Source organism: Crinia signifera, chromosome 2 (genome assembly GCF_055691185.1).
Source record: "Crinia signifera chromosome 2, ASM5569118v1, whole genome shotgun sequence".
NCBI classification, from domain to species: Eukaryota; Metazoa; Chordata; class Amphibia; order Anura; family Myobatrachidae; genus Crinia; species Crinia signifera.
The window spans coordinates 400,606,123-400,619,395 of record NC_139218.1 but is presented as its reverse complement, the minus strand read 5'-3'; the positions used below and the strand labels follow the sequence as shown (position 1 = coordinate 400,619,395).

Genomic DNA, 13,273 nt, shown 5'->3' with positions numbered 1-13,273 from the left:
TGTCATGTTGGAACGTCCAAGTACGTCCCATGCGCAGCTTCCTGGCTGATGAGGGCAAAGTTTCCTCCAGTATTTTCTAATAACATGCTGCATTCATCTTGCCACCAAGATTCCAGTGCCTTTGTAGCTCACACATCCCGAGAACCTGCCATGTTTACCCCTCTCTGGGAGAGCGGATTACCAGGACCCTGAGAGACAGTATACGGGGCTGTTCATCTTATGAGCGGCATGAGAACTAAATTCCAACTAGTTCTCCACCAGATCTGCTGATTGGTTGGATGACTGATAAGTCTGGGTATACCCCATATGCATTCCATACTAACAGAGAAGAGGAGACGCCCAATCCCAGGGATGTATGGTATTTCTCACACTCTGGCATTTTCGGTGATGGGTATCCCCATTTGATAAGAACTCCATGAACCCCAACACTTTGGTCACCTTCACTGTTAAATCAGTTTGAGTCGGAGAAGATGAACATTCCGTCATAAGGATGTATTGTTGTTAGATAGTGCTGGTGGATGAGACACTACGTCTTATGTTCATACATATGGTCCTATTTCATTTGTACATGTGGTGTGGGGACGCCATCTTGGTGCCTTATCTATTTAGCTGCTTTCAGAGCACAATGTGAACATCTGTATATTGTTTTTATATCGTATCAAAAGCAGCTGTTTCATGACAATGCACCAAGACACACCTGCTTCATAGTCAGCGACTATCTGGCCCGAAACGGCATCGCAACGCTTCCCCAACCCCCCTACAGTCCCGGTCTGGCACCGGCTGACTTTTTCCTGTTCCCTTGAGTGCAGACAGCCTTTAAAGGACGCCGCCATGGGACCGTAGCAGAGGTCAAAGTGGCTTTGGTGCCCTGCTTTAAGGATGTTCCGGAAAAGGACTTCCAGGGCACATTCCGAGCGTTGACAAGTCCTTGGCAGAAGTGTGTCGACGCACAAGTGTCTGATTTTGAAGAATTTTAATTGTTTGTAACGATATCTTCAATAAATATTTTTCCAAATTTGGTCTCATTATATTTTATACAAACCCTGTATATGTATGCATATATACACTGTGTGCATATATAGTACCTGAGGCTAGTTGAGCAGTACTGTACAGTATATATGTATACACTGTGTACAGTATCTATGGTACCTGAGGCTAGTTGCGCAGTACTGTACGGTATGTATATATATATATATATATATATATATATATATATGGGTTCTTTGAGCCCGGCACTCCACTGTCGAATGTGCACGATCTATACCCGGTGCCTTCCAGTGGTGCTTTGTCAGCCTTGGATATACAGGAGGGTATATAATAGGCGGCACTCTCGGATTTCGTGATGAAACAAAAACTCCTTTATTGGTCCGACATATTCGTCCTATATGTGTGTATACAATGTGTACATGCAATGCCTGAGGCTTGTTGCGCAGTACTGTACAGTATACAGTATATGAATGTATACACCGTGTATATACAGTTGCGCAGTACTGTACCAGTATATACAGTATGTATATATACACTGTGTATATACAGTAGCGCAGTACTGTACCAGTAAAAATGTATGTATATATGCACTGTGTATATACCAGGGTTGCCGACCCTCCCAGAATTACCGGGAGTCTCCCGAAAATCGGGTCCCCCTCCCGGCCCCCCGGAAGGGTGGGCAACACTCCCGGAATCAGGGGGACCCCCACTGAGCCCCCCGATCGCGGCATTTAAATGCCGCAATCCGCATGTCTCAGAGGAGGGGGCGGAGCTAAAATGACACACTCGTATCATTTTAGCCCCGCCCATGGAGATCAGTGATTTCGGTATTTCCCGTAATGGGGGTGGGGCTGAATGACATCACAGCCAAGCCCCACCCCCGGACAGGTAATGAAAGTCTCCCCTCTGGGCTTCTCCCGGAGATGAGCATTTGAAAGTCGGCAACCCTGATATATACAGTTGTGCAGTACTGCACAGTATACAGAATATGTATGTATACACTGGGTATAAATGGTACCTGAGGCTTGTTGTGCAGTACTGTACAGTATACAGTATATGTACTGTCTGTATACACTGTGTATATACAATTGCACAGTACTGTACCAGTATATACAGTATGTATATATACACACTGTGTATATACAGTTGCGCAGTACTGTACCAGTATAAATGTATGTATATATACACACTGTGTTCATACAGTTGTACAGTACTGTACAGTATACAGAATATGTATGTATACACTGGGTATAAATGGTACCTGAGGCTTGTTGTGCAGTACTGTACAGTATACAGTATATGTACTGTATGTATACACTGTGTATATACAATTGCACAGTACTGTACCAGTATATACAGTATGTATATATACACACTGTGTATATACAGTTGCGCAGTACTGTACCAGTATAAATATATGTATATATATATACACACCCTGTGTTCATACAGTTGCGCAGTACTGTACAGTATACAGAATATGTATGTATACACTGGGTATATATGGTACCTGAGGCTTGTTGCACAGTCATGTACAGTATACAGTATATGTATGTATACACTGTGTATATACAATTGCACAGTACTGTACCAGTATATACAGTATGTATATATATATATACACACTGTGTATATACAGTAGCGCAGTACTGTACCAGTATAAATGTATGTATATATACACACTGTGTATATACAGTTGCGCAGTACTGTCTCTGTGCTCATTGTTTGGCTGTGTTGGTTTTTCCCGGATGTAAGAGGTTAAGGTGACTTGTTACACAAAGCAAACAGTTATTAGTAATGTGTAATTAACCCCTGCAGGGCCGAGTATAGTAACTTCCACGTATTACATTCTCTGTGCTGTGACTGACTGCTAGAGAGGGTATAAGCCTGGAACTGGCCGGTCCATACTTTGGGGCACATACATTATCCCATGCCCCGTTCTCACCATACAGACACAGGTGAGGGAGGCTACTGATAGGAAGATGAGACTGCGCTCAGTACAGGATACCGTCCTCAGCTGTGTGCTCCTCTGTCAGGTAAGAATGATATATGGTGACATGTATTACTGCTCCGTGTTACAGAACTGGTTCTCTCCTGCTAACCAGAAGCAGGATAATCGCAGCTGTGTATCCAACTATCCGCCAGGATTATAGTCAGTCACCTAACATTCTCCAAATGTGGTATCAGCCTCTGTGTGTGTGTGTGTGTGTGTGCGTGGTCATCTATCAGCCTCTGTGTGTGGTCATCTATTAGCCTCTGTGTGTGGTCATCTATCAGCCTGTGCGTGTGGTCATCTATCAGATGACTTTACACCATCAGGCCGGTGTCCACTGGCCAGGTGACAGCCCCGGGCTTCAGCCCTGGATGGGTGAAGCCTGGGGGGGGGGCCTTTATTTGGGGGGTCCCCACTCCTCCAGGTACCCCGTCCAAGGCTGACCAGCCACGGTGCTCATGGTACGGCCGGGGGACCTTATGTAAAAAGTGTTGGAGTCCGGTGCTGTTGGAGTCCGGTGCTGGTTTCAAAATACGGGGGACCCCCAGATTTTTTGTCCCCCGTATTTTTGGAACCAGGACCGGTCCAAGAGTCCGGGGCTGGTTTCAGAAATACGGGGGACCCCTACACTTTTTGCCCCCCGTATTTTTGGAACCAGATCCGGCTCAATGAGCCCGGGGCTGGTTATGCTCAGGAGGGGGGACCCCACGCAATTTTTTTAAAGAAAAAAAACAACAATTTTTTTTACCACAGAACCATGCACAGATCTCAATGATCTGTGCAGGGTTCTGGCCAACTCGCATATCAGAACCTGGTCTGATCTTTTGGCGAATTTAAGACACATTTTCCAAATTCGCATCTCATTAAATATGCGCATTGTATACTTTTCAATGGGAAAACATCTGGATGTGAGTTAAAATCACACTTTGTAAAAGTGCGATTTCGCGGCAAAATCTGCGATTTATGCCGTTTTTCGCATTTCATTAAATATGCGAAAACGGGATTTAGGCCGTTTTTTGCGCAAATTTCGCCAAAAAACACAACTCTCATCCCATAGAATGCCACTCTAGGAGTCAGTGAAACACCAGTATAAGAGAGCATCCATATCACAAACTTTTTTAAATCACTTTTTCAAAACTTTAATCACTTCTCTACTATCATTCTAACAAGAAGATGTAATTAGTACACTTCTTTTTTAAGCAAATATGTCAAATAAAAGTTAATTTTTAAGTTTTTAAGTTGAGTATCAGTTGGACGCCATATACAGCTATCTGCAGTGTGCACCCACCAATTCTCTACTTTCCCCTCCCCTCTTTTCTCATTGTATACACTAATATAATTAATAAGAATGTTATACCTTATTATATGTTGGCTGCTTGCTGGAGACACCTCCTGGATCTTCATCCTCTGCTTTGGATTCCTGCATTGCTTATACAAGAGTATATACTGTGTATTAGTATATAATTCCTGGGACATGGGCAGTGTTCCCTCTAAGCTGTGCGCACGTGCTCGCGCACACCCCTCGATGAGCGTGCGCACAGACATTACAACAGAGCGCACAAAGCAGCAGTGGTCCCTTTTTGCAGTTGTGGACTCAATTAATGTGTGTTTCACCCATTAACTACATTGTGTGCTGTATTTTGAATGTTTAAATGTTTAATATAATTTTGAAGTAAAGTTAACACAAATGCTGAACGTCATTTTCCAGTTATTTATAAGTGATGCACAAAAATGTAAATTTCATTCCAAAGTTGCACAGCCCAAATCTTTAGCCGCACACAGCCTTCGTAAAATTAGAGGGAACATTGGACATGGGTCTAATATTATCTTCTGTACAGTCCTGTTGGCTGCAGTTTGTCACAAGTCAGACAGGAACCCTTCACATGGACACCAGCAGATCCTTCATCGAGTTCCTAAATCCACCAGAGAAGGTGACCAAGGGGCCAGTCCTAGAGGTCCTCTACCACTGTGAGAGGAACCAGGTGGCACACGTTGATGTATTGGCATCCTCGCTGGTAAAGCCTTTGGTCGGTATATTTAAAAGACGCTGGGTTTGCAGTCCTGATGTCACAGAGTCGATTAGAGAAATGAAGTTGGACTTTCCAGATCAGATGGTCTACAGAGAGGACTTTTACCTCAGACACCCAATCCATGTGACCGATGTTCTACTGAGGGCATGGATCACAGATTATCCAATTGATTACAACAACCTTGACCGGAACTCATACAGAAAGGGGGTGGTAAAAATATACCACATAATCCAAACGGCAACACTTTACAGCCGGCCGTACAAAGATCACCAGAAGACCTTACGCTGGGACATGGAACTGATGTGGAATCTCAGGAAGGACAACATACTACAGTGCCCAGCTGAACAAGGTGAGACACCAGGAGAATGTTGTATGGTTCTACAAGATAGTGATATGTTGTTGAGACTAGGCCAATGTGTGTGTGTGTGTGTGTGTGTGTGTGTGTGTGTGTGTGTGTGGTGGTAGTATTTAATTATTTACAGTTTCTTATATAACGCAGCAGATTCCGTTACAGTGTCTTATATAACGCAGCAGATTCCGTTACAGTGTATTATATAGCGCAGCAGATTCCGTTACAGCGTCTTATATAGCGCAGCAGATTCCGTTACAGCGTCTTATATAGCGCAGCAGATTCCGTTACAGTGTCTTATATAGCACAGCAGATTCCGTTACAGCATCTTATATAGCGCAGCAGATTCCGTTACAGTGTCTTATATAGCGCAGCAGATTCCGTTACAGTGTCTTATATAGCGCAGCAGATTCCGTTACAGTGTCTTATATAGCGCAGCAGATTCCGTTACAGTGTCTTATATAGCGCAGCAGATTCCGTTACAGCGTCTTATATAGCGCAGCAGATTCCGTTACAGCGTCTTATATAGCGCAGCAGATTCCGTTACAGCATCTTATATAGCGCAGCAGATTCCGTTACAGCATCTTATATAGCGCAGCAGATTCCGTTACAGCGTCTTATATAGCGCAGCAGATTCCGTTACAGTGTCTTATATAGCGCAGCAGATTCCGTTACAGTGTCTTATATAGCGCAGCAGATTCCGTTACAGTGTCTTATATAGCGCAGCAGATTCCGTTACAGCGTCTTATATAGCGCAGCAGATTCCGTTACAGCGTCTTATATAGCGCAGCAGATTCCGTTACAGCGTCTTATATAGCGCAGCAGATTCCGTTACAGTGTCTTATATAGCGCAGCAGATTCCGTTACAGTGTCTTATATAGCGCAGCAGATTCCGTTACAGAGTCTTATATAGCGCAGCAGATTCCGTTACAGCGTCTTATATAGCGCAGCAGATTCCGTTACAGCGTCTTATATAGCGCAGCAGATTCCGTTACAGCGTCTTATATAGCGCAGCAGATTCCGTTACAGCGTCTTATATAGCGCAGCAGATTCCGTTACAGTGTCTTATATAGCGCAGCAGATTCCGTTACAGTGTCTTATATAGCGCAGCAGATTCCGTTACAGTGTCTTATAGAGCGCAGCAGGTTCCGTTACAGTGTCTTATAGAGAGCAGCAGGTTCCGTTACAGTGTCTTATATAGCGCAGCAGATTCCGTTACAGTGTCTTATATAGCGCAGCAGATTCCGTTACAGTGTCTTATATAGCGCAGCAGATTCCGTTACAGTGTCTTATATAGCGCAGCAGATTGTTACAGTTTCTTATATAGCGCAGCAGACTCTGTTACAGTGTCTTATATAGCTCAGCAGATTCCGTTACAGCGTCTTATATAGCGCAGCAGATTCCGTTACAGCGTCTTATATAGCGCAGCAGATTCCGTTACAGTTTCCTATATAGCGCAGCAGATTGTTACAGTTTCTTATATAGCGCAGCAGACTCTGTTACAGCGTCTTATATAGCGCAGCAGATTCCGTTACAGTGTCTTATATAGCGCAGCAGATTCCGTTACAGTGTCTTATATAGCGCAGCAGATTCCGTTACAGTGTCTTATATAGCGCAGCAGATTCCGTTACAGTGTCTTATATAGCGCAGCAGATTCCGTTACTGTCTTATATAGCGCAGCAGATTCCGTTACAGCGTCTTATATAGCGCAGCAGATTCCGTTACAGTTTCTTATATAGCGCAGCAGACTCTGTTACAGCGTCTTATATAGCGCAGCAGATTCCGTTACACTCTTATGTAGCGCAGCAGATTCCGTTACAGTGTCTTATATAGCGCAGCAGATTCCGTTACATCGTCTTATATAGCGCAGCAGATTCTGTTACAGTGTCTTCTATAGCGCAGCAGATTCCGTTACAGTGTCTTATATAGCGCAGCAGATTCCGTTACAGTGTCTTATACAGGGCAGCAGATTCCGTTACAGTGTCTTATATAGCGCAGCAGATTCCGTTACAGCGTCTTATATAGCGCAGCAGATTCCGTTACAGCGTCTTATATAGCGCAGCAGATTCCGTTACAGTTTCCTATATAGCGCAGCAGATTGTTACAGTTTCTTATATAGCGCAGCAGACTCTGTTACAGCGTCTTATATAGCGCAGCAGATTCCGTTACAGTGTCTTATATAGCGCAGCAGATTCCGTTACAGTGTCTGGTACTTGTGAGTTATCTGGACGCCCGATTTTTTGATTGTATGCCTTAAGTTAAGGCATACAATCAGATGCGATGCGATATCGCATCGCATCGCATGCGACCATCGGATGCGATGACCCGATTTTTCCATAGGAATCAATGTTAAAATGATTCCTATGGAAAAAGGGGTCCTTTTCATACCCCTACTATCCAAGTGGGCATGGAGTTGGATATAAACCTGTGGCGAGCGTAGCGAGCCACCGAGCCCGAAGCGTGGCGAGCGAAGCGAGCCCCGCGAGGGGACGGTATTCCGTGTCCCCTCGCGGGGCTCGCTACGCTCGCCACGCTTCGGGCTCGGTGGCTCGCTACGCTCGCCATAGGTTTATATCCAACTCCATGCCCACTTGGATAGTAGGGGTATGAAAAGGACCCCTTTTTCCCATTGAATTCCATGTTAAAATGGACTCAGTCCATTTTAACATTGATTCCTATGGAAAAATCGGGTCATCGCATCGCATCGCATCGCATCCGATGGTCGCATGCGATGCGATGCGATGTGCCCGATCCGACCCGATTTTGAAATCGGGCGTCCGGATAACTCACAAGTACCCAGTGTCTTATATAGCGCAGCAGATTCCATTACAGTGTCTTATATAGCGCAGCAGATTCCGTTACAGTGTCTTATATAGCGCAGCAGATTCCGTTACAGTGTCTTATATAGCGCAGCAGATTTCGTTACAGCGTCTTATATAGCGCAGAAGATTCCGTTACAGATTATTATATAGGGCATCAGATTCCGTTACAGCGTCTTATATAGCGCAGCAGATTTCGTTACAGCGTCTTATATAGCGCAGCAGATTCCGTTACAGTGTCTTATATAGCGCAGCAGATTTCGTTACAGTGTCTTATATAGCGCAGCAGGTTCCGTTACAGTGTCTTATATAGCGCAGCAGATTCCGTTACAGCGTCTTTTATAGCGCAGCAGATTCCGTTACAGTGTCTTATATAGCGCAGCAGATTCCGTTACAGTGTCTTATATAGCGCAGCAGATTCCGTTACAGCGTCTTATATAGCGCAGCAGATTCCGTTACAGCATCTTATATAGCGCAGCAGATTCCGTTACAGCGTCTTATATAGCGCAGCAGATTCCGTTACAGCGTCTTATATAGCGCAGCAGATTCCGTTACAGTGTCTTATATAGCGCAGCAGATTCCGTTACAGTGTCTTATATAGCGCAGCAGATTCCGTTACAGCGTCTTATATAGCGCAGCAGATTCCGTTACAGCGTCTTACATAGCGCAGCAGATTCCGTTACAGCGTCTTATATAGCGCAGCAGATTCCGTTACAGCGTCTTATATAGCGCAGCAGATTCCGTTACAGTGTCTTATATAGCGCAGCAGATTCCGTTACAGTGTCTTATATAGCGCAGCAGATTCCGTTACAGCGTCTTACATAGCGCAGCAGATTCCGTTACAGCGTCTTATATAGCGCAGCAGATTCCGTTACAGCGTCTTATATAGCGCAGCAGATTCCGTTACAGTGTCTTATATAGCGCAGCAGATTCCGTTACAGTGTCTTATATAGCGCAGCAGATTCCGTTACAGAGTCTTATATAGCGCAGCAGATTCCGTTACAGCGTCTTATATAGCGCAGCAGATTCCGTTACAGCGTCTTATATAGCGCAGCAGATTCCGTTACAGCGTCTTATATAGCGCAGCAGATTCCGTTACAGCGTCTTATATAGCGCAGCAGATTCCGTTACAGCGTCTTATATAGCGCAGCAGATTCCGTTACAGTGTCTTATATAGCGCAGAAGATTCCGTTACAGTGTCTTATATAGCGCAGCAGATTCCGTTACAGTGTCTTATATAGCGCAGCAGGTTCCGTTACAGTGTCTTATAGAGAGCAGCAGGTTCCGTTACAGTGTCTTATATAGCGCAGCAGATTCCGTTACAGTGTCTTATATAGCGCAGCAGATTCCGTTACAGTGTCTTATATAGCGCAGCAGATTCCGTTACAGTGTCTTATATAGCGCAGCAGATTGTTACAGTTTCTTATATAGCGCAGCAGACTCTGTTACAGTGTCTTATATAGCGCAGCAGATTCCGTTACAGCGTCTTATATAGCGCAGCAGATTCCGTTACAGCGTCTTATATAGCGCAGCAGATTCCGTTACAGTTTCCTATATAGCGCAGCAGATTGTTACAGTTTCTTATATAGCGCAGCAGACTCTGTTACAGCGTCTTATATAGCGCAGCAGATTCCGTTACAGTGTCTTATATAGCGCAGCAGATTCCGTTACAGTGTCTTATATAGCGCAGCAGATTCCGTTACAGTGTCTTATATAGCGCAGCAGATTCCGTTACAGTGTCTTATATAGCGCAGCAGATTCCGTTACTGTCTTATATAGCGCAGCAGATTCCGTTACAGCGTCTTATATAGCGCAGCAGATTCCGTTACAGTTTCTTATATAGCGCAGCAGACTCTGTTACAGCGTCTTATATAGCGCAGCAGATTCCGTTACACTCTTATGTAGCGCAGCAGATTCCGTTACAGTGTCTTATATAGCGCAGCAGATTCCGTTACATCGTCTTATATAGCGCAGCAGATTCTGTTACAGTGTCTTCTATAGCGCAGCAGATTCCGTTACAGTGTCTTATATAGCGCAGCAGATTCCGTTACAGTGTCTTATACAGGGCAGCAGATTCCGTTACAGTGTCTTATATAGCGCAGCAGATTCCGTTACAGCGTCTTATATAGCGCAGCAGATTCCGTTACAGCGTCTTATATAGCGCAGCAGATTCCGTTACAGTTTCCTATATAGCGCAGCAGATTGTTACAGTTTCTTATATAGCGCAGCAGACTCTGTTACAGCGTCTTATATAGCGCAGCAGATTCCGTTACAGTGTCTTATATAGCGCAGCAGATTCCGTTACAGTGTCTGGTACTTGTGAGTTATCTGGACGCCCGATTTTTTGATTGTATGCCTTAAGTTAAGGCATACAATCAGATGCGATGCGATATCGCATCGCATCGCATGCGACCATCGGATGCGATGACCCGATTTTTCCATAGGAATCAATGTTAAAATGATTCCTATGGAAAAAGGGGTCCTTTTCATACCCCTACTATCCAAGTGGGCATGGAGTTGGATATAAACCTGTGGCGAGCGTAGCGAGCCACCGAGCCCGAAGCGTGGCGAGCGAAGCGAGCCCCGCGAGGGGACGGTATTCCGTGTCCCCTCGCGGGGCTCGCTACGCTCGCCACGCTTCGGGCTCGGTGGCTCGCTACGCTCGCCATAGGTTTATATCCAACTCCATGCCCACTTGGATAGTAGGGGTATGAAAAGGACCCCTTTTTCCCATTGAATTCCATGTTAAAATGGACTCAGTCCATTTTAACATTGATTCCTATGGAAAAATCGGGTCATCGCATCGCATCGCATCGCATCGCATCCGATGGTCGCATGCGATGCGATGCGATGTGCCCGATCCGACCCGATTTTGAAATCGGGCGTCCGGATAACTCACAAGTACCCAGTGTCTTATATAGCGCAGCAGATTCCATTACAGTGTCTTATATAGCGCAGCAGATTCCGTTACAGTGTCTTATATAGCGCAGCAGATTCCGTTACAGTGTCTTATATAGCGCAGCAGATTTCGTTACAGCGTCTTATATAGCGCAGAAGATTCCGTTACAGATTATTATATAGGGCATCAGATTCCGTTACAGCGTCTTATATAGCGCAGCAGATTTCGTTACAGCGTCTTATATAGCGCAGCAGATTCCGTTACAGTGTCTTATATAGCGCAGCAGATTTCGTTACAGTGTCTTATATAGCGCAGCAGGTCCCGTTACAGTGTCTTATATAGCGCAGCAGATTCCGTTACAGCGTCTTTTATAGCGCAGCAGATTCCGTTACAGTGTCTTATATAGCGCAGCAGATTCCGTTACAGTGTCTTATATAGCGCAGCAGATTTCGTTACAGCGTCTTATATAGCGCAGAAGATTCCGTTACAGATTATTATATAGGGCATCAGATTCCGTTACAGCGTCTTATATAGCGCAGCAGATTTCGTTACAGCGTCTTATATAGCGCAGCAGATTCCGTTACAGTGTCTTATATAGCGCAGCAGATTTCGTTACAGTGTCTTATATAGCGCAGCAGGTCCCGTTACAGTGTCTTATATAGCGCAGCAGATTCCGTTACAGCGTCTTTTATAGCGCAGCAGATTCCGTTACAGTGTCTTATATAGCGCAGCAGATTCCGTTACAGTGTCTTATATAGCGCAGCAGATTTCGTTACAGCGTCTTATATAGCGCAGAAGATTCCGTTACAGATTATTATATAGGGCATCAGATTCCGTTACAGCGTCTTATATAGCGCAGCAGATTTCGTTACAGCGTCTTATATAGCGCAGCAGATTCCGTTACAGTGTCTTATATAGCGCAGCAGATTTCGTTACAGTGTCTTATATAGCGCAGCAGGTCCCGTTACAGTGTCTTATATAGCGCAGCAGATTCCGTTACAGCGTCTTTTATAGCGCAGCAGATTCCGTTACAGTGTCTTATATAGCGCAGCAGATTCCGTTGAGCTTTACAATTGTAGATAGTGATAAAACAAACTGGGTAACAACAGACAGACTTGGGGGTTAGAGGGCCCTGCTGCAAGTTTACAATCTATAGGGATATAGGGGGAAACACAAGGACAGGCACCAGTAATAGCATAGCAGTCCCACCAAGTTACAAGTCCAGAAGGGAAGCTATATAATACATAAGTGCCTCAGAGGGTTATGTGTGTGGTATATAAATATGATAGGCTTGCCTGAAGAGGTGAGTTTTCAGGGAACACTTGAAAGTTTGGAGGCTAGTGGAGAGTCTTATTGTGAGTGGAAGGGCATTCCATAGGATGGGAGCAGCCCGATGACAGTCCTGTAATAGGAATGGGAGCTAGTGATCCGTGCAGAAGAGAGACGCAGATCTTGTGCAGAGCGGAGTGGTCGAGATGGGAGTAGGTTTAATGCACCGACACAACCATTAATTCCATGGCAGCCCACATTTTACCAATTTGTCCTTGAAGACATTAGACCTATCTAGAAACATCATTAGAAACATCTAGACTGAAACGTGTCATCTGTGTTTAAATTCACCCACTCAGCAGCCAAGTGCCGCTGGGAATTAGATGTTCGCTGTGCTTACCATCGATATGCGCTATGACACTGTATGTATATCGTATAAACAAACATGATGGAGAACTGTTCTTGATCCTTGCAGAAGTCGCCCATTTCCTTCCCTTCCTGTACGCCTGCAGTGGGGAGAGTTTTGGCTTACTGAGGACACTGGAGCCATACACAGACCAGGTCCTGGAGCGGCAGAGGTGGAAGTTCTCCATGTCTCCTCGGTAAATGATTCTCATAAGTCTGAGCTAAATTGCTGAAGGGACGTTAATGATTTAAAGGTGTCACATCCCCCAATTTCATGTATCGACGCGTTTCGTGATTATTTTTCACATACTTTTTTTTTAATTATATTCTATCTTTGTATATAATAGTCTCCTCCAGTTAAGATCTTCCTAAAGAAAAGTGGTTCCTTCCATATAGAGATGAGTTACATTTTCTAACTGTATCCACCCGCCTCAGGAACGATTCACCAGCAGCAGATTATGGCCGTAATGTCTCCAGCTGTAGCTATAGACTGTACGATCTGCTTAATCCGAACGGTGCCCC

The 13,273-nt window shown here is 44.7% G+C and overlaps 1 protein-coding gene across 1 annotated transcript in view; it reads left to right on the top strand.

The window, feature by feature from the left end:
* The first annotated feature begins 2,969 nt into the window (after positions 1-2,969).
* The window catches only part of LOC146058627 (protein sel-1 homolog 3-like), an 83,216-nt gene continuing 72,912 nt past the window's right edge, over positions 2,970-13,273 (top strand). Inside the window, 3 exon segments of the mRNA XM_083170901.1 lie at positions 2,970-3,023; positions 4,819-5,359; positions 12,822-12,948. Of these exon segments, the coding sequence (XP_083027027.1) occupies positions 2,970-3,023; positions 4,819-5,359; positions 12,822-12,948 (722 nt within the window).